Below are 19,101 nucleotides of genomic sequence, written 5' to 3'. Positions count from 1 at the left end.
CTGCTGATCCTCTCAAGCTCCGTCAGGTTGGATGGAAAGCGTTGCTGCTCAGCTATTGGTTTCAAATCCGGCCTCTGGCTGGTCCATTCAAGGACATTCAGAGACTTGTCCCGAAGCCACTACTGCGTTGTCTTGGCTGTGTGCTTAGGGTCGTTGTCCTGTTGGAATGTGAACCTTCGCCCCAGTCTGAGGTTCTGAGCTCTCTGGAGCAGGTTTTCATCAAGAATCATTCTGTACTTTGCTCCATTCATCTTTGCCTTGATCCTGACTAGTCTCCCAGTTCCTGACACTGAAAAACATCTGAGCAGCATGATGCTCCCACTACCATGCTTCACCGTAGGGATGGTGCCAGGTTTCTTTCAGACGTGACGCTTTGCATTCAGGCCAAAGAGTTCAATCTTGGTTTCATCCGCCCAGAGAATCTGGTTTCATCCGCCCAGAGAATCTGGTTTCTCATGGTAAGAGTCTTCAGTTGCCTTTTGACAATCTCCAAGTGGGCTGTCATGAGCGTTTTACTGGGGAGTGGCTTCAGTCTGGCCACTCTACCATAAAGGCCTGATTGGTGGAGTGCTGCAGAGATGGTTGGCCTTCTGGAAGGTTCTCACATCTCCACAGAGGTACTCTAGAGCTCTGTCAGAGTGACCATCAGGTTATTGTTCACGTCTCTGACCAAGGCCCTTCTCCCCCGATTGCTCAGTTTGGCCGGGCGGCCAGCTCTAGAAAGAGTCTTGGTGGTTCCAAAATTCTTCCATTTAAGAATGGAGGCCACTGTGTTCTTGGGGACCTTCAATCCCTTCAGACCTGTGCCTCGACACAATCCTGTCTCGGAGCACTACGGACAATTCCTTCGACCTCATGGCTTGGTTTTTGCTCTGACATGCACTGCCAACTGTGGGACCTTATATAGACAGGTGTGTACCTTTCCAAATCATGTCCAATCAATTGAATTTACCACGGGTGGACTCTTATCATGGTGTCGAAACATCTCAAGGATGACCAATGGAAACAGGATGCACCTGAGCGACATTGAGTCTCATAGCAAAGGGTCTGAATACCTATGTACATTTGCCAAAATTTCAACAAAAAAAAGCTGTTTTCACATTGTCATTATGGGGTTGTGTGTGTAGATTGTTGAGGATTGTTCTCCCCCCCCATCAATTTTAGAATAATGCTGTAACGTAACAAAATGTGGGAGAAGTCAAGAGGTCTGAATACTTTCGAAGTCCCTGTAACATCCCCCTGGTCAATAACAGTAGGCTACATGTTTACACCATCTCCTCTTACCTACAAGGGCCAGGGAGAGAGACATCTCGATACCGTACAGAATGACCATGACAGACGAGTCAACACAACAGCAGGAACAGGAACACTCCAACACATCTGTGTGTTCTCTTTCCTCCTACTGCGCTCTGATACTCAAACCAGAGCTTTTCAGGCTACTGTTCGTAACGACAAGTTAGTGTGTGCCAGGGATTCCTGTGTGAACTGAAACCCATGACTTTGGCGTTGGTAGCACCGTGCTCTTACCAATTGAGCCACACAGCCTCCTGTCCGTGGCCGACATCGGTTCAGACGGTGGTGTTCAAACGACTCTCCGGGGTCGAGTGGTCGTTGCGGTAGCTCGATGGAGGTCGTCGGCTCATTAGGCTAATGCGCTAATTTGAAGCACCTTACGGAGCTCATCTGCATAATTAATGAACTGGCAGGTGTGAGGGCGATGGGTGCTTTCATGGGATAGGGTTGGCACAGAGTGTGTGTGTGTGTGTACATGTGTTTGGGATTGAGTGTGTGTGGGTACGTGTGTTAGTACATTTGGAATGGAGTTTGGTGTGTGTACGTGTGTTAGTAAGTTTGGAATGGAGTTGTGCATGTACGCGTGTTAGTACATTTGGAATGGAGTTTGGTGTGGGTACGTGTGTTAGTACATTTGGAATGGAGTTTGGTGTGGGTACGCGTGTTAGTACATTTGGAATGGAGTTTGGTGTGGGTACGCGTGTTAGTACATTTGGAATGGAGTTTGGTGTGTGTACGCGTGTTAGTACATTTGGGATGGAGTTTGGTGTGTGTACGCGTGTTAGTACATTTGGAATGGAGTTTGGTGTGTGTACGCGTGTCAGTACATTTGGAATGGAGTTTGGTGCATGTACGCGTGTCAGTACATTTGGAATGGAGTTTGGTGTGTGTACGCGTGTCAGTACATTTGGAATGGAGTTTGGTGTGTGTACGCGTGTTAGTACATTTGGAATGGAGTTTGGTGTGTGTACGCGTGTCAGTACATTTGGAATGGAGTTTGGTGCATGTACGCGTGTCAGTACATTTGGAATGGAGTTTGGTGTGTGTACGCGTGTCAGTACATTTGGAATGGAGTTTGGTGTGGGTACGCGTGTTAGTACATTTGGAATGGAGTTTGGTGTGGGTACGCGTGTTAGTACATTTGGAATGGAGTTTGGTGTGGGTACGCGTGTTAGTACATTTGGAATGGAGTTTGGTGTGGGTACGCGTGTTAGTACATTTGGAATGGAGTTTGGTGTGGGTACGTGTGTTAGTACATTTGGAATGGAGTTTGGTGTGGGTACGTGTGTTAGTAAGTTTGGAATGGAGTTTGGTGTGGGTACGCGTGTTAGTACATTTGGAATGGAGTTTGGTGTGGGTACGCGTGTTAGTACATTTGGAATGGAGTTTGGTGTGGGTACGTGTGTTAGTAAGTTTGGAATGGAGTTTGGTGTGGGTACGCGTGTTAGTACATTTGGAATGGAGTTTGGTGTGGGTACGTGTGTTAGTACATTTGGAATGGAGTTTGGTGTGGGTACGTGTGTTAGTAAGTTTGGAATGGAGTTGTGTGTCTACGCGTGTTAGTAAGTTTGGAATGGAGTTTGGTGTGGGTACGCGTGTTAGTACATTTGGAATGGAGTTTGGTGTGGGTACGTGTGTTAGTAAGTTTGGAATGGAGTTTGGTGTGGGTACGCGTGTTAGTACATTTGGAATGGAGTTTGGTGTGGGTACGTGTGTTAGTACATTTGGAATGGAGTTTGGTGTGGGTACGTGTGTTAGTAAGTTTGGAATGGAGTTTGGTGTGGGTACGCGTGCTTGTGTGGGTGGATAACCAGCGGTGTTGTCGTACTCCAGTCCAGGACTCCAACTTGACTCGTGACTCAGATTCGGACAGTAGTGACTGTCAGAAAATCTCTGGTTGTTGCATAATTTAACATACTAACTACAGCAGCAAACGTTATAGAGCTGTTATGTAGTTATTCCTTAAAATGTGCAACAACGTAACATCATTTAGATTTTTAAATAGTTGGACCGTAGCTTTTACCTCAGACTCGAACACTAGAGACTCGACCCGAAGTTTAGTGACTTGACTACATCAAATCAAACTGTATTGGTCACATGCGCTGAGTAAAACAGGTGTAGATTTTATCGTGAAATGCTTACTTACGAACAATGCAGTTCAAGAAATAGAGTTAAGGAAATATTTACTAAATAAACTAAAGTAAAAAAAGACAATAAAAAGAACTAACAGTAAATAACAATAGCGAGGCTATATACAGGGAGTACCGGTACCGGGTCAATGTGGAGGCTATATACAGGGAGTACCGGTACCGGGTCAATGTGGAGGCTATATACAGGGAGTACCGGTACCAGGTCAACATGCGGGGGTATAGGTTAGTCGATGTGATAAGCAGTGGTTACAGGCTGCCTTTGACCCGCTCTGGGATTTCTGCTTGACATTACAACCATGATGGGCAGCCCCCTTCCCTTCCACCCCCCCCCTTTGTCCCCATATATCCACCTTTGCTCACTCCTGATGCCCTCTGCCCCTCTGAGCAGACACCACCCCCCTTCGTTCCCCTCTGGGCCTCCTTGTCAGTGCAGGTTTTGGCCGGCAGACTCTCTCCTCTCTCCCCTAATTTTTACAGCCCGCATTTTACAAGTGCTCTTCAGTTTCTCTTTCTTGCACTCTTTTCCTTGGTGTTTTAACGGAGTGTAACAGAGGAGAAGACGCGCCCCCCGCCCTCCTTCCCCCCAACCGCCTAGTCTGCTCTTTCTAAGTGCTGCTCAAACTACGCAAGTTATGCCTGTGCGGAATTCAAGCCTCATGTCCAAATCCAATTAGTTAGCGCTTAGCGTTGGTGGTGGTGTTGAGGGAAGCCACACCGCAGCCAGGGGAATTCCTTGGGAGGGAAGGAATATCATATGGATTGATAGCTGGCTAAATGTACCATCTTGGCTGCACCTACATTTACTGCAACCTATACATTTGTCATCAGCGATACTTTTTTGTTATAGACTAGCTGTAGTCTACATTTTTTGGGACAACGAATTTCGTATAAGACTGTTGCGTCACCCTTCTTTGCCCTCACTTCATCCTATCCAATCGCTCACACCATATCCTTCCTTCCTCCCAAGCTCAGTGAGATCCACACAGAAGTGAGAACGACACAGTGAAAGTCAGTGGTTTAGGGGTACGCGAGCAGCCGAAGCCCACAGGCTGAGAGTGGCTTAGGCGGGTTTATCCTTAGCCCAGAAACTGTCAGTGTGCTTGGGCACAGCGCCCTTCAAATCCGCCTTAGCACAGCACAAATAGACATCCATCTCGCTCCAGCTCCCCTTTAGCTCATCCACATCTGAGTAAAGTCCCGATTAAGAAAAGGAGAGAGGACAGAGAGGAGTGGATTATTGAGAGGAAAAACAAACCCTCAGACCAAAACAGACAGACACTTTAGGGCTTATTCTAGGCCAAAGGCAATAGACCTACATTCCACCACAAGCTAAGCTCGTTGCAACCCCAACACTAACTTGGAGTGAACCAATGCTAATAGCAGGGTTCATAAACATTTTGAGAAATGGAATTTCAGGACTTCTCCGTGACTGTCAACCAAATTTCCATGACCGACAATTGTACGTAGAAAGCGTTGTGTGGTATCGACTCTGGGAGGCTGCTCTCTGATCCCCTGTACCATCTCATGTCACTCAGCAAGACACTCAACCTCCCACAAAGTAGAATCCCTGTTAGGCAACTGTATAAAGCACATGTGGTCAACCCCCCAGTCGGCAGAGCTACTGGGCGTGCAGGCTTTTGATACAGCCCTGCTCAAACACAGAGCCAGTTTGTGAAGGTCGGTGGAACGGTTTTGTTTGGGGATGTACCCGAAAACATTAACAAATGCTAATAATAGCTAAACAATTAACTAGAGGGTACAAGATGTGTTTTGAATTGGCTACCTACCTAGTTAATCTGTTCTCTATCATATTTTAGAGGTTAGGCCTACGTGCTGCTGCAATGTCCGACCGTCCGTCTCTCCTTGACCAATGGCCCATTCGTCTCGCACCATGCAGGTGACACGCACAAACACAGATACACGAGTGTCATTCCGATCCTGGCTGCCATCCAGGACCTCTATACCAGGCGGTGTCAGGGGAAGGTCCTAGAAATTGTCAAAGACTCCAGCCACCCTAGTCGTAGACTGTTCTCTCTGCTACCGCACGGCGAGCGGTACCGGATCGCCATGTAAGCAGTCACTTTAACTCTACCTACCTGTTTATATTACCTCAATTACCTTGATTAACCGGTGCGCCCATTGACTCTGTACCAGTAACCCGGTCTAGAGCCCAGCTATTGTTATTTTACTGCTGCCACTTATTTGTTTTTTAAGTACTTATTTTTCTTAAAAGTGCATTGTTGGTTAAAGGGCTTGTAAAGTAAGCATTTCACTGTAAGGTTGTTGTATTCGGAGCATGTGACAAATAAAATGTCATTTGATTTGTACATTTTTATTTGATTGATAAAATATTTACATGATCAGAAGTGATCGAATAAAAAAACATGAGCTGGCGCACATCCAGATAAAATTATTTTATGTAGAAGTGCTGACTATTGGCGAATAAACTATAAACTATTCAAATAGACTTTGGGGATTTTTTTCATTTTCCAAAACTTTTACACGCCTGACATTTCATGACCGTACGAACCCTGTAATAGAAAACATATGGACTAAATAAAAAAAATGAGGAATTACACCTACACAAGTCTTCCAAATTCTGTTTTACAAATGTAGGTATACTTTTGCATGTAGACTACAACCAAAACTCGACTCAAACTACAGAGAAACACTTGTTAAAGAATACCACAAATAATGTGATGCAATATTTCATTTCAAGTGGAGGACCCTGTAGTTCCACTTGAACACTGTCTAGACCACACAACTGAGGACTAACACAGAACCATGAGCCAACCAGCCCAACCAAGCCCCAGACCAAACACTCCCTAACTGCCTTCACTAAAACAGACACAGAACAATTCCCAATCTCCACTCTATAACACCAAACACTCCACACCATATCCAGTACCAGGCAACACTTTCTAATCTACCAGGCACCACAACAACAGGGCTGGTCAGGCCATTAAATCATTAAGTTGTGCAACAGCGTCTGCTAGTAAGTCGACTCAGCACTAGCTCTAAGGAACCGCCTGTTCAGCGGGAGTTTAAATGTGAGTTTGTGGTAATTGCGGCGTATACTGGCACAGGGCCTGCCCTCTGGTCCCCTCTCTCTCGGTCTCAGTGCGGGTGATGTGTATGAAGTGAGTGCGAGTGTCTTGTCAGCCTTCCCTGATTACGGAGGAGCTAGGCTAATGGTTAGCCTGCAGGTACGGGAGTGCGTCTGTCTCCGCCAGAGAGGGCACTGTGCTCTGTTGAGAGTTGTGTGGTAAATAGTGTTGCATCGTGGTAAAGATGGGATCATACCCCAACCAGAAACCATGGACTACAGGCAACATCCGCACTGGTTTATGCTGAAATGTGTGTAAGGTGCAAAAAAAATATATGAGCACAAGAGGGAAGTGAACGAGACGGAAATCAATCCCATTTCCCAAATGCATTTTATACGAGAACATTTCATAGTCCTCGAAAGTGAAGCGTATGAGCGTTCGGCATTCCGCTTCTAACACATGCGACACAAGAAGATTGTGCGCTCGGCTCTTTAGACAACAGTATCGCCTTTGTTTTGGACACTGTCCGTGGAAGTTGGAGTAGCCACTTCTGAAATTGGGTCCTCGCTCTACACATTTCCCTTCTCAACTGGCTATTACTCATGGTAAGACGGGAGGCCCCGAAAACACAGAGCTGCAACAGTAGAGTAGGCCCTCGCTTTAAAACCACAGCCCATACCAGCTGGCAGTCCCTAAAGAAAGACGCCGCTCCCCCATCTAAGACGGCACACACCGCATGGCAAAGACGCGGGAGGGGGGAGTAGGGCTACACGCCGGGCTTTATTTACACACTGTGGCCAAGAGGAGAGTGCAGCCGCAACCACTTTTGTCGTCTCCACCGAGTGTCTGCTGCCAGACCGTTTATCCCTCACATCCCTTCAAAGGCAGAGCCAGCCTACTACTACTGGTCGGCCAAACCACAGGAACACCAAGCAGACGCTGCCAGCCATGTTGGGCTGTTGGCAGGGCCAAGAGAGGCCGCCCGCCTGCCCGCGAGATCTGCATTTGACAGCGGTCTCCCCACGCTGTCTGGAGCGCAAACTGCAACCCCCTACTGTAAAGCCCCAGTAGGCCGGAACATTCTTTTACGACCCCTTCCTTTTCTTCTTACTTACTCCCTTCCTCCCACTGTGTCCAGCGCTCTCTTGCTTCCTCTCTTAGTCTCTTTCTTACCTCCGTCTCTCTCTTCCCCCCCCTATATCTTTCCCTCTTATGCTGCCTTTTCTCCACTTCCTCCATCCCGGGTGATCGTTCCCTGCCGGCGCGGAGCAACACTGTCCATGGGAAACAATTAAAACGCCACATGGTCTGCCTCAGTAAGGACTTCCATTCTGAGGCGCTACAAAAGAGGGCCGTGACGGCCGTCGGGCTCCCAGTAGCTCCACACACACACACACACACACACACACACACACACACACACACACACTCCATGCCAAACACACACCAGAGAGCCATTAGACCAGAGGCAGCTGGGGAAGGAAATGCAAGGTGGCAGTCTTGTTTCTTTGGATGCCAGGTCTTAAGGATGAGTGACATGCCACCAAACCGGACGGGGCTGTATTTGTCATCATGCTCACTAATACATCGTAAATGTTAAATATAAAATGCACTCATCACAAGCTAGATATTTTATCGAGGTGTCTGGTCCTCCAATAGGGTGAAGACATGGACATAAAGGCAGACCGTCCAGCAATTGAGACGATGGATTGAAAAGTGTAATCCTGGAACAAACTCATTTCCTTTGGCCAACAGAGTGGATAACAACAGTGTAATAATGAGTATTGAAGTCCTAACCTGGTGCCTGTCTGTTTCCAACTCCCAATGGAATTGTCATGACACATGTTTACCTTGCCAATGGTGTACACAAAAGCACAAACAGACCTGTGACCGGGCTATCAAAGTCCTGGTCTGTGGTTATACTCCAGGCTCCATCTCATTGCCAGCTCCAGTCTCCTCCCCTGCCTGCTAGACTCTACTCTGGGCCACAGCAGCAGCAGTCAGCATGATGGAGGACATTTCAAACAACCTGTGATTGATGTGCCCCGAGTTCCGTTGCGCGGGATGGTGCCTCTCGCTGCCCTGATGAGGTGTGGGGACTTTGCCAGCAGCGAGGCAGGGTGCTCGAGTTGAGTACCCGCCTTTTACTAGGCGTTACTCACACACTGCTATAAGGATTCTTTCAAGCCAGTGAAAGTGTCGGCGCTTGCTCAGACATCAAGGCTATCCAAGCACTATTGTCAGTCACTACCTCAATGAGAACACAGTGATTAAACAGACAGACTTGGTGGCTTATTTCCTGTCCTATTCAATGCTACGGCTAAGAATATCACCCAATACAACAATCATAGTTAAGGCTTGCTTTTATATCACTACCGAAATAGATGTTTTAAGTAAAGACACTGAAGGGTCAGGCGACCCAACGACTTCCATTCTACGCCAAAGTGACCGACACTGACGTGAGAACGCCTTGGGGAAGGGGGAGACAAAAGCTCAAAATAACCGTGCTTTCTGACTTGAGTGCTCTGGGGGATTATCCCGAGGAGGGCTGAACTAAATGGCACTTCACTGCCGGGACTGAATGGCTGTCTACCTCTTTGTGAGTTGTGATTGCCACAAGTTTGTTTTGGCATGAAATGGGTCGGCGGCAGGGCGCCCCGGCAAACATTCATGAATCGAATGGTGGCTTCTCTTCCTTTCAAAAAGTCTGGAAAAAGCAGGGGTTATAGTTCAACGTAGTAAGGTGGTGCTGCTGCTGCATACTTGTTGAGTGTTGCTGTGCGCACAAAACAACAGTCACCCTCAGCCTTCACACAGAGCGAGGGAGAGACAGTGAGAGAGAGAGAGAGAGAGCGAACGAGAGGCAAGGCAGCTTTGCACTGGGCTTGTTTCCACATCAAAGTTTGTCTGGATTTCTGAGCGGTTTTAAAAAAGTTGTACTATACAGAAATTGCTCCACGGTTTCCTGGTACATATAACTAATAGTTACTCATTTCAGTTTATTTGACAAAATAAGATAGTGTAGAGAATAAGTGTACAATCTAAACTGCTGTGAAATTCAATTTCCATGACCAACAATATTGTTGTTTAAGCTGTTTGAAGCTGGTGTACAAAACCAAAATAAAAGTCACAAAAGTTAAGAATGGGAAGAAATAGCGCACATAAGAACTTATCTAGCGCGTGATAGATCTATAACCTGAATTTGGTCAGGTCACCCAAAAAGTCACATATTGTCACTATAAGACAGAGGCTGCTATCCCTGGGTCTTGTTCAGAAGGACACACATATAGCAGGGCTGGGCAACATATCAAATTCATTTGATTAATTCTAATTTATGTTTTTGTGCATTGTTCCAAATGCCTATATTGCAAGAATCTATTTGAATTTTTTCTTCATTTTTTAAATTCTTATGAGTGTTTATGTCTGCTTGCTCTCATGTCTTTTTGGCCTTGTCTCCTTCGCTCCTTCTGTGCTGTGTGCAATGGCTTGTAGACTGTGCACCTTCCACTTTACACACGCCAAGTCCCTCCCCCTGCCACTCACAACAACAAAGATGAAAAGATCACTTCTTCCTGTCCGATAAGCGGATTCAACTCACTATTTGCATTTGAGGTTTGGTCCACCGGAATCGTCGTTCACATGCACACCGAAACACATTGAAACATCATTTTATAGTAATAGGAGAGAAGTTACCTTTTCTAAAGATGCCCGTTTTAAGTCTCAACTACTCAAATTGTGCGCAGAGCAGACACTACTAAAACGAGAGTATCAATGAACATTGCTTCTGGAAAACGTATGCTCAGTCTGTCACGTGTGGCATTGCGGTATCACATACCCCTAGCAGCATTTTTCGCCAAAGACTTATACTAGCTGTCTAGTATGTGTTTTATAAATGTGCAATAAGCATAAAAAGTCATTATATAAAGGAATTGGCTACTTGTTCTCATTTTCATAACAGCTACCTTGTTAGCAAGCAAATAGATCCAAGTTGATACACTTGCCTGCTATAAGAAGTTGGTCATTATTAGTGGTTCTGGTAATAAAACGTTTTTTTTTTGTTTAAGGGGTTTTGTCTTTTTTTTAAGACTTGAAAAGCCAGATCAGTGATTATTGCAAAGAGCATATTCAACTATTTTGATAAAATCATTTAATTTAATTCCTAGTGGTTCCTATGGTTAATTTCACAAGGCCTGAATTCATTAGATTTTTGCTGACTGTCTGAAATGCAGTGTATTGCTCCAACAAAGCTGGAGAGGGAGCAATGAAAATCAGTCCTCTAGTTGTTGGAAAAGTTCAGCTCGGCAAGATCTTCCCTGTTCCATTCAGTTCCAAAATGTTGTCTCTACAGAACAGAACCCTGGTTCGTGACTCAACGCAACACCCTGTTGGGATCTCAGCAGTGTTGTTCTCTCATCAGGATATTGCTATGGGAGACCTATCAAAGAGCGGCTCTGACGGTCTGACCGACTCAGCTGAAACTGAGAAAGCCGTGGTCAACATAAAGTCTCCATGACAACAACAAGCGACTATCAACGTCAAAATAGACCTGAAAGTGTAGGGATGAGCATGCTATAGAAAATATCTCAAGAGTTTAACTCAAAAATACCCAAGTGTTGTCATTGAACAAGCTCTTTCCCAGATTGTAGAATATAAAGACACTTTGCGGTGGGCGCCACCATATTCTCTTTGGGCGTAGGGCTAAATCCTAACCTCCTTCAGATGTGGCCCTCCTCTTCTTCCTGACCTCTTTGCCCCCTTCAGAGGGGCATAAATACTTTGGTCAATTGTACCCATCTCCATGAGAAAGGGGAGCTGAGCCAGTGAACGAATGATCCCTCCAACAGGCTTACACAAGCTTAGCAATGTTGACACGTCCGAACAATCACTGAGACCAAGTTTCCAGGCAGACTATGGCCATCAAAACGTCACACTTGCACTTTGAGCACATAGCAGGGATTTGTCAAGAATGGACCCCAAGGTTAGGGTTTACATGGGTGATTCAGTCAAGCACGACTCATTGTTTTGAATGACAATCGATCTAATTGAATGTTAGGTTGGAAAAGTAGTGCATCAAAGGGTAAAACATTATCAACCGTTTCTAACTGAGCAAAATGATGTGTGACACCAACTTGCGATAGGTGACCTCTGAGCATTGAAGCGTGACTAAGGTCAACATCGTGCCATCATCACACTTCTTGTGAATTTGGAGCAGACATGTTCTAGATATAAACCTAGTTCCTCCTCACAAGTCACAGACACTGACTTGTTGGCTACGATAAAAAATAAAAGACTAATGAGTCAGCAAGTTACCAATACATTACCTTACTATCCTACCCAGTGTGTGATCTTTGGACACTAAACATTAAATGCCACTGAAGGCTGTCAAAAAAAATCTGGAAGCAAAGAAGCATTGTATATCCATTCCGTCATACTGATCATTAATTAAAGATGTACTTGTTCTTTGGCAATGTTACATGATAGTTGGGTCTACATTTTTCTCCCATGTGAGAAAGTAGGCCTAGGCTATATATAGCATGTTGTTGTATATATATATAAACACTAGTATGGCAACACAGACATGGTCACATATTAACGAGTCACAAGGCGCCTCAAGCATGGCATGGTTTTAGTTTTTGCAAGCAGTTTGAAACAACGTAATACGGGGGTTAGAATGGATTGCCACAATGTTATTACGATGTTGCAAATAAATGTTGCATGTTTTAACGAAGATAACCAGTTGTAGGGCAATATAATGTGACGAGTTGGCCAAGAATACAAGTTCAAATAAATACATTTAACTGATGATGCACTGTCGACAAAAGTTAGTTTGGCCTACATTCAATAACTTGAGACAGAACATGAAGCCTACGGAAGACCCGAAACAGTAAAACAACGAGGGGTCGTGCTTTGCTCATATCGCCCAACAATCAACAGCACACTTCATGGCATGCGCGTAATATCTACGGATCACATTATATGTGCGCCTTGGTACATGCGTGTTACTTTCGACACTCAATTACTGGTTAGTCGAGAGCAAGTAAAGTGGAAATCAACATACAGTGGTTTGATCCATTCCAGTGTTGATTTCTGATGGACGAACTGAAGGGACGGTGTCCCGCAGGTACGAGGCTCTTATCGGGAATTAGACATCCTCGGTTCTGGTGGTAGTAATCCATGGTTAAAAACGGGTTCGGACTAGGGGTGAGTCCCACCACATCCTCACTGTCGTACATCATGCAAAACTAACTACAGCCCGAAATATAAATATTATGTCCTTTGATCTCCTCCCGTTAGAATAAAGAAGACAAGAGAGGGTTTCAAAAACACCGAGCGCAACGAAGGATGTCATCACATATCGCGGCGATAGAACACATTGGAAAGTTTCCTCCCAAACAGAGTTGTGACAATATTACAACAATATTACAACTTCTTGTTCTCCAATTTGTCAGATGAGGTGACGCAACCGACCTATATTGTGGCTTAATTCAGAGGGCACAGGCAGGAGCAAACAAACTGTTGTGATTAGGAAAAATTGCCAGACAAAAAAACGTTAAAACAATTATTCCGTTCAGTGTTTTTGAATGGTGTTTCCAAAACGGTTGACCAACTCGGGCGACACAGGGATTAAAGTGGACCACGCTATCCCGCCCGTCGATCTGCCTTTTCACTCCAATGGAAGCATGTGTAGAATGCAAGTCATAGAAAAGTCGCCTATGAGGATGTATTGTCCGGCACGCTCCCAGCGTCAGTGACGTGCCCACCCAATCTCGTATTTAGAGATACAGTATGTCGCCGAATCAAGTGGAAATAGGTATTTTAATTCGAACTCGCTCCTATAAAACAACACCAGAACGGATCATATGTCCAGGATCACGTCTTCGATAGACGACGGCCAGCGTTATATTATTTAATCTCAAACACAATAGGTTAAAGATTTGCCGAAAAAATCTCGAGAATCTTATAAGCATCCTGTTGTTTTCGGGCTCCCCGCGTTACATAAGGATACTTGAGGGCCGGCGTCCATGTCTTGTGAAGAGACCTCTGCACACAGTTCATTCAGTTTCCAAATCCTGCCCTGCAATTTTTTGACGAGTATCAGCAGCTGCGCATTAGCTCCACCTATCCAGCCTCCCTTCTCCTTCCTAAACCCTCAGCTGGGTGTCTAAAACCGGAAGCATCGTGTTTAGGGGAAAAGGAGAGCGGAAGAGGCGAAGCCCGTAAAACTGCACAGTTGTTTCTTTTACACCATCCCCAAACCGGACGCATGCGGCATTGTGCACAAATTGATTTTGTTCCCCCACACCAAATGCCATCACAACATGCAGGTTGAAATATCAAAACACACTCTGAACCAATTATACTAAATTGGGGACAGGTCGAAAAGCATTAAAACATTCACGGCAATTTGGATAGCTTGCAGTTGCTAGCTAATGTATCCTATTTAGATAGCTAGTTTGCTGTTGCTAGCTAATTTGTCCTGGGATATAGACATTGAGATGTTATTTTACCTGAAATACACAAGGTCCTCTACTCCAACAATTAATCCACACATAAAACGCTCAAACGGATAATTTCTAGTTATCTCTCCTCCTTCCAGGTTTTTTCGTTTTTGGACTTTATAAGGCGATTGGCAACTAATTTCATAAGGTGTATTACCAACACTGACCTCTTTTTACCTTTCAATCACCCACGTGGGTATAACCAATGAGATGGCACGTGGGTATAACCAATGAGGAGATGGCAAGTGGGCAAATGCTTCTAAAAGCCAATGAGGAGATGGGAGAGGCAGGACTTGCAGCGTGTTCTCTGCCACAAATAGAAGCAACTTCTATTTTAGCGCCTGGCAACGCAGACGCTTGTTGGCACGCCCGAGCAGTGTGTGTGCAATGATTGAATAACATGTATGTGTAAATTTATTTTGCGACGCAGGCGATGTGGTCAGCATGTTATGCCTGCTACCTTAGACAGAAGGATAAACTATCTCCCTCTCAGCTCTTCCTCATGGGCTCTGGCCAAATGTAACCTTCTCATAGATGCAGGCTTTTGATGTACCATCAGAGGTATAGTATCTATTCTGCATGAGATTTGAAGTGGAACATGATAATTACAACATTACAGCCCTAATTAATCTATGACTAGTGGAACTTGACAGCAACTGGTCTGTCGTTTTGTTACAATGACTGAAGTTGGCCAATGGCCCTTTCAAAGTTTTTCCATAACCAAAAATATTGTACACTGAGCAAAAATATAAACACAACATGTAAAGTGTTGGTCCCATGTTTCATGAGCTGAAATAAAAGATCCCAGAAATTATCCATACTGTCACGCTCTTACCATAGAGAGCACTTATTTCTCTATGGTGTAGTAGGTCAGGGCGTGACTAGGGGGTATTCTAGTTTCTAATTTCTATGTTGGTGTTTTGTATTTCCAATTAGAGGCAGCTGGTAATCGTTGTCTCTAATTGGGCATCATATTTAAGTAGCTATTTGTCCCACCTGTGTTTGTGGGATATTATTTTGTGGTTATGCACCACGTAGTCACATTTCGTTGTTCGTTTATTGAGTTATTGTTTTTGCTTTAAGTTTCACTTTTGAAATAAATATGTGGAACTCAACATCTGCTGCGCCTTGGTCCTGTTCTTACGCCAACCGTGACACACACACTCAAATGTATTTCTCTACAATTTTGTGCACACATTTGTTTTACAGCCCTGTTAGAGAACATTTCTCATTTGCCAAGATTATCCATTCACCTGCCAGGCATTGCATATCAAGAAGCTGATTAAACATCGTGATCATTACACAGGTGCACTGAAAATAAAAGGCCACTAAAATGCGAAGTTTTGTCACACAACACCACAGATGCCTCAAGTTTTCAGGGAGTGTGCAATTGGCATGCTGGCTGCAGGAATATCCGCCAGAAAATGTTAATTTCTCTACCATAAGCCACCTCCAACGTCATTTTAGAGAATTTGACAGTACGTCCAATTGGCCTCACAACCGCAGACCACGTGTAGAAGAAGAGTTGTTTGCTGATGTCAACGTTGTGAACAGAATGCCCCATGGTGGAGGTGGAGTTAAGGTATGGACAGGCATAAGCTATGGACAACGAATACAATTGCACAGAGATACGTTGAGGAGATCCTGAGTCCCATTGTTCTGCCATTCATCCGCCGCCATCACCTCATATTTCAGCATGGTAATGCACGGCCCCATGTCGCAAGGATCTGTATACAATTCATGGAAGCTGAACATGTCCCAGTTCTTCCATGGCCTGCATACTCACCAGAAATGTCACCCATTGAGCATGTTAGAGAGATGCTATGGACTGACGTGTACGACAGCGTGTTCCACTTCCCGTCAAAATCCAGAAACTTCGCACAGCCATTGAAGAGGAGTGGGTCAACATTCCACAGACAACTCTATGCGAAGGAGATGTGTCACGCTGCATGAGGCAAGTGGTGGGCACACCAGATACTGTCTGGTTTTCTGATCCACGCCCCTACTATTCTTTTTAAGGCATCTGTGGCCAAAATATCAATATCTATATGCCCAGTCATGTGAAATCCATAGATTAGGGCCAAATGTATTTATTTCAATTGATTGATATCCTTATATGAACTGTAACTCCGTAAAATAATGGAAATTGTTGCATGTTGCGAATCTATTTTTTTCAGTTTTGTTTGAAGCTAGTGTAAAAAACTGAAAGAAAAAGACGCAAAAACAAAACTTAGAACAGGAAGCATAGAAATAGCACACAGAGAACAGATCTACCGCTTCTTAGACTTGCTTCAATGAGAATTACAGAGCTATAACTTACATTTCTACGTGAATTTGGTCAGGTCAACCAAAAATGTACATATTGCAGCTTTAATAAAGTTGTATTCTATTCAAAGACAAAAAAGGCTTGAACAGTTTAAAAAATGAGTGAAGAATCGGTTTAAGCCTGAATGCAGAATAATGTAATTACTGAAAACAAGTGTGGCGGCTGTTGTTCTGAGACAAAACAAGACGCTTGTCAATATTGTTCCACCTTTCCATCCATCCCTGTCCATGTACCATAAATACGCCCATTGACTGCCGACCAAATACACACACACACACACACACACACACACACACACACACACACACACACACTGCAGATTAACTCTCTGTAAACCCAACAAACCAGGCAAATGCCTCACCTCGTGCTGGCCCACCACATGCTCACCTTCCCACTTTGCTGCCCCCCCCCCATACCTTCCTTGTCTTCACTTCCCTGGGCAGAGGTTGCACACACACTTGCCCGGGGGTAGAGCAGTGTGCACATAACAAGGCAATGAAGAGTCAAGTCGTGGCGCCACTGTGCATCAGTCAACGAGCTAAACCAAGGTTGCTGTCAGTGAGTGAAAGATGGCCCCATCCGTGAGTAGAACAACGTATCAACCTCTTCTTTCATGCCTTGGCTGATCCCATTTGACGTGAAAGTGCTCTGGTATTGATTTTCGTCTGTTTAAAATATTAGCTGCTCGGGATAAAAGACCACACATCAAATAAATACACATTCGTTAATCGATAGGAGGCATTAAATCCATTGAGAGTGGCGGCAGGGGTACTAGCCACAGACACGGGCCCTATATAGGATATTAGAATTTTCTGATAGGTATGTAAGCGAGCGAGCAGCGCCTGGCAAGCTGCGTAATGAAAATTGACTTCATTGTAAATGTACGATACAGAGCAATTTGCTATTACTTACGCTTACATCATTGCCTTTGGCTTTAGCCCAGTTTGCCTATTACCATTTCACAACATATTTTCGTTTGAGGTCAGTTGATGATTAAGTATAGAAACACGTTTTCCACAACAAGCAATTCAGGGAAGTGGAACAACAGCCAATTATTGCCTTTGTTTCTGAGGCACTGCTAAGTGCACTCATATATTGTAGGCCTTCCCGTCTTGACCCAAACAATCACATGTTCACACAATCTGTCTGACCTTTGACTGATTCAAATCATTATTTGTGACATGCACCGAATACAACTGGTGTAGACTTTACTGTGAAATGGAGCTATATAAAGGTAGTACCAGTACCAGATCAATGTGAAGAGGTACAAGTTGTTTGAGGTAGATATGTACACAAAGGCAGGCATCAGGATAGATAAGACTAAAATAAAGAACAGCGTAGCCACAGCAAAGGATGAGTGTGTGTGTGTGTGTGTGTATGTGTGTGTGTGTGTGTGTGTGTGTGTGTGTGTGTGTGTGTGTGTGTGTGTGTAATGTACACAACCGGTCAAAACTTTTAGAACACCTACTCTTTCAAGGGTTTTTCTTCATTTTTTACTATTTTCTACATTGTAGAATAATAGTGAAGACATCAAAACTATGAAATAACACATGGAATCATGTAGTAACCAAAAAAGTGCTAAACAACTCTTCAAATGGCCACCCTTTGCCTTGATGACAGCTTTGCACAATTTTGGCAATCTCTCCACCAGCTTCACCTGGAATGCACCTGGAATGCCCACCTATGCTGAGCACTTGTTGGCTGCTTTTTCTTCACTCTGTTTTACACTTTTTTGTTGACTACATGATTCCATGTGTTTTTTCATAGTTTTGATGTCTTCACTATTATTCTACAATGTAGTAAAATAAAGAAAAACCCTTGAATGAGAAGGTGTTTTAAAAAACTTTTGACTGGTAGTGTATGATTGTTTGTATTGTGTTGGTATGCGTTATCTGTGTGTGTGTTTTCTGCAGTGTGCGTAGTGTGTAGTTTGTGTGAAAAAAGCTACGTACATTTTGGAGGAATGTCCTCTGGTCTGAGGAAACAAAAATAGAACTGTTTAGCCATAATGACCATCATTATGTTTGGAGGAAAAAGGGGGAGCCGCATCACGGGGGTGGCAGCGTCATGTTGTGGGGGTGCTTTGCTGCAGGAGGGACTGGTGCACAAAATAGATGGCATCATGAATCAGGAAAAGTATCTGGATATATTGAAGGAACATCTCAAGACATCAGTCAGGAAGTTAAAGCTCGGTCGCAAATAGGTCTTCCAAATGGACAATGGCTTAAGGACAACAAAGTCAAGATATTGGAGTGGCCATCATAAAGCCCTGACCTCAATCCCATAGAAAATGTGGTGGGCAGAACTGTAAAAGTGTGTGCGTGCAAGGAGACCTACAAGCCTGACTCAGCTACACCAGCTCTGTCAGGAGGAATGGGTCAAAATGTATTGTGGGAAGCTTGTGGAAGGCTACCCGAAACGTTTGGCCCAAGTTAAACAATTTAAAGGCAATGCTACCAAATACTAATTGAGTGTATGTAAACTTCTGATCCACTGGGATGGGATGAAATAAATAAAAGCTAAAATAAATCATTCTCTCTACTATTATTCGGACATTTCACATTCTTAAAATAAAGTGGTGTTCCTAACTGACCTAAGACAGGGAATTTTACCAGTATTAAATGTCAGAAATTGTGACACACTGGGTTGAAATGTATTTGGCTAAGGTGTATGTAAACTTCCGACTTCAACTGTAGTTTATTGAGTGTGCATAGGGTCAGTGCAGAGTTTGGCTTCCATTAATTGACTATTTAGCAGTCTTATGGCTTGGGGTTAGTTAGAAACTG

General features: G+C 44.3%; 1 protein-coding gene across 3 annotated transcripts in view; it reads right to left on the bottom strand.

Moving 5' to 3' along the window:
• Positions 1–19,101, bottom strand: part of LOC118384139 (retinoic acid receptor alpha) — a 202,873-nt gene that overhangs the window by 40,830 nt on the left and 142,942 nt on the right. Inside the window, exon 1 of one of the 3 annotated variants that reach the window (XM_052518623.1) lies at positions 13,999–14,137. The exons of 1 other annotated variant lie outside the window; for it this stretch is intronic. Coding sequence is in view for 1 of the 2 variants with exons in the window: in XM_052518622.1 (XP_052374582.1) it covers positions 12,549–12,726 (178 nt within the window). In the remaining variant the exon portion in view is untranslated. Of the gene's footprint in view, positions 1–12,548; positions 13,717–13,998; positions 14,138–19,101 lie in introns of those variants that run through there. One more of the 3 variants, XM_052518622.1, reaches the window with a different exon arrangement.

The sequence above is a fragment of the Oncorhynchus keta genome, chromosome 5 (genome assembly GCF_023373465.1).
Source record: "Oncorhynchus keta strain PuntledgeMale-10-30-2019 chromosome 5, Oket_V2, whole genome shotgun sequence".
Classification (NCBI taxonomy): Eukaryota; Metazoa; Chordata; class Actinopteri; order Salmoniformes; family Salmonidae; genus Oncorhynchus; species Oncorhynchus keta.
The sequence above is the reverse complement of the archived record's forward strand: the minus strand, read 5'-3'. Positions and strand labels throughout refer to the sequence as shown.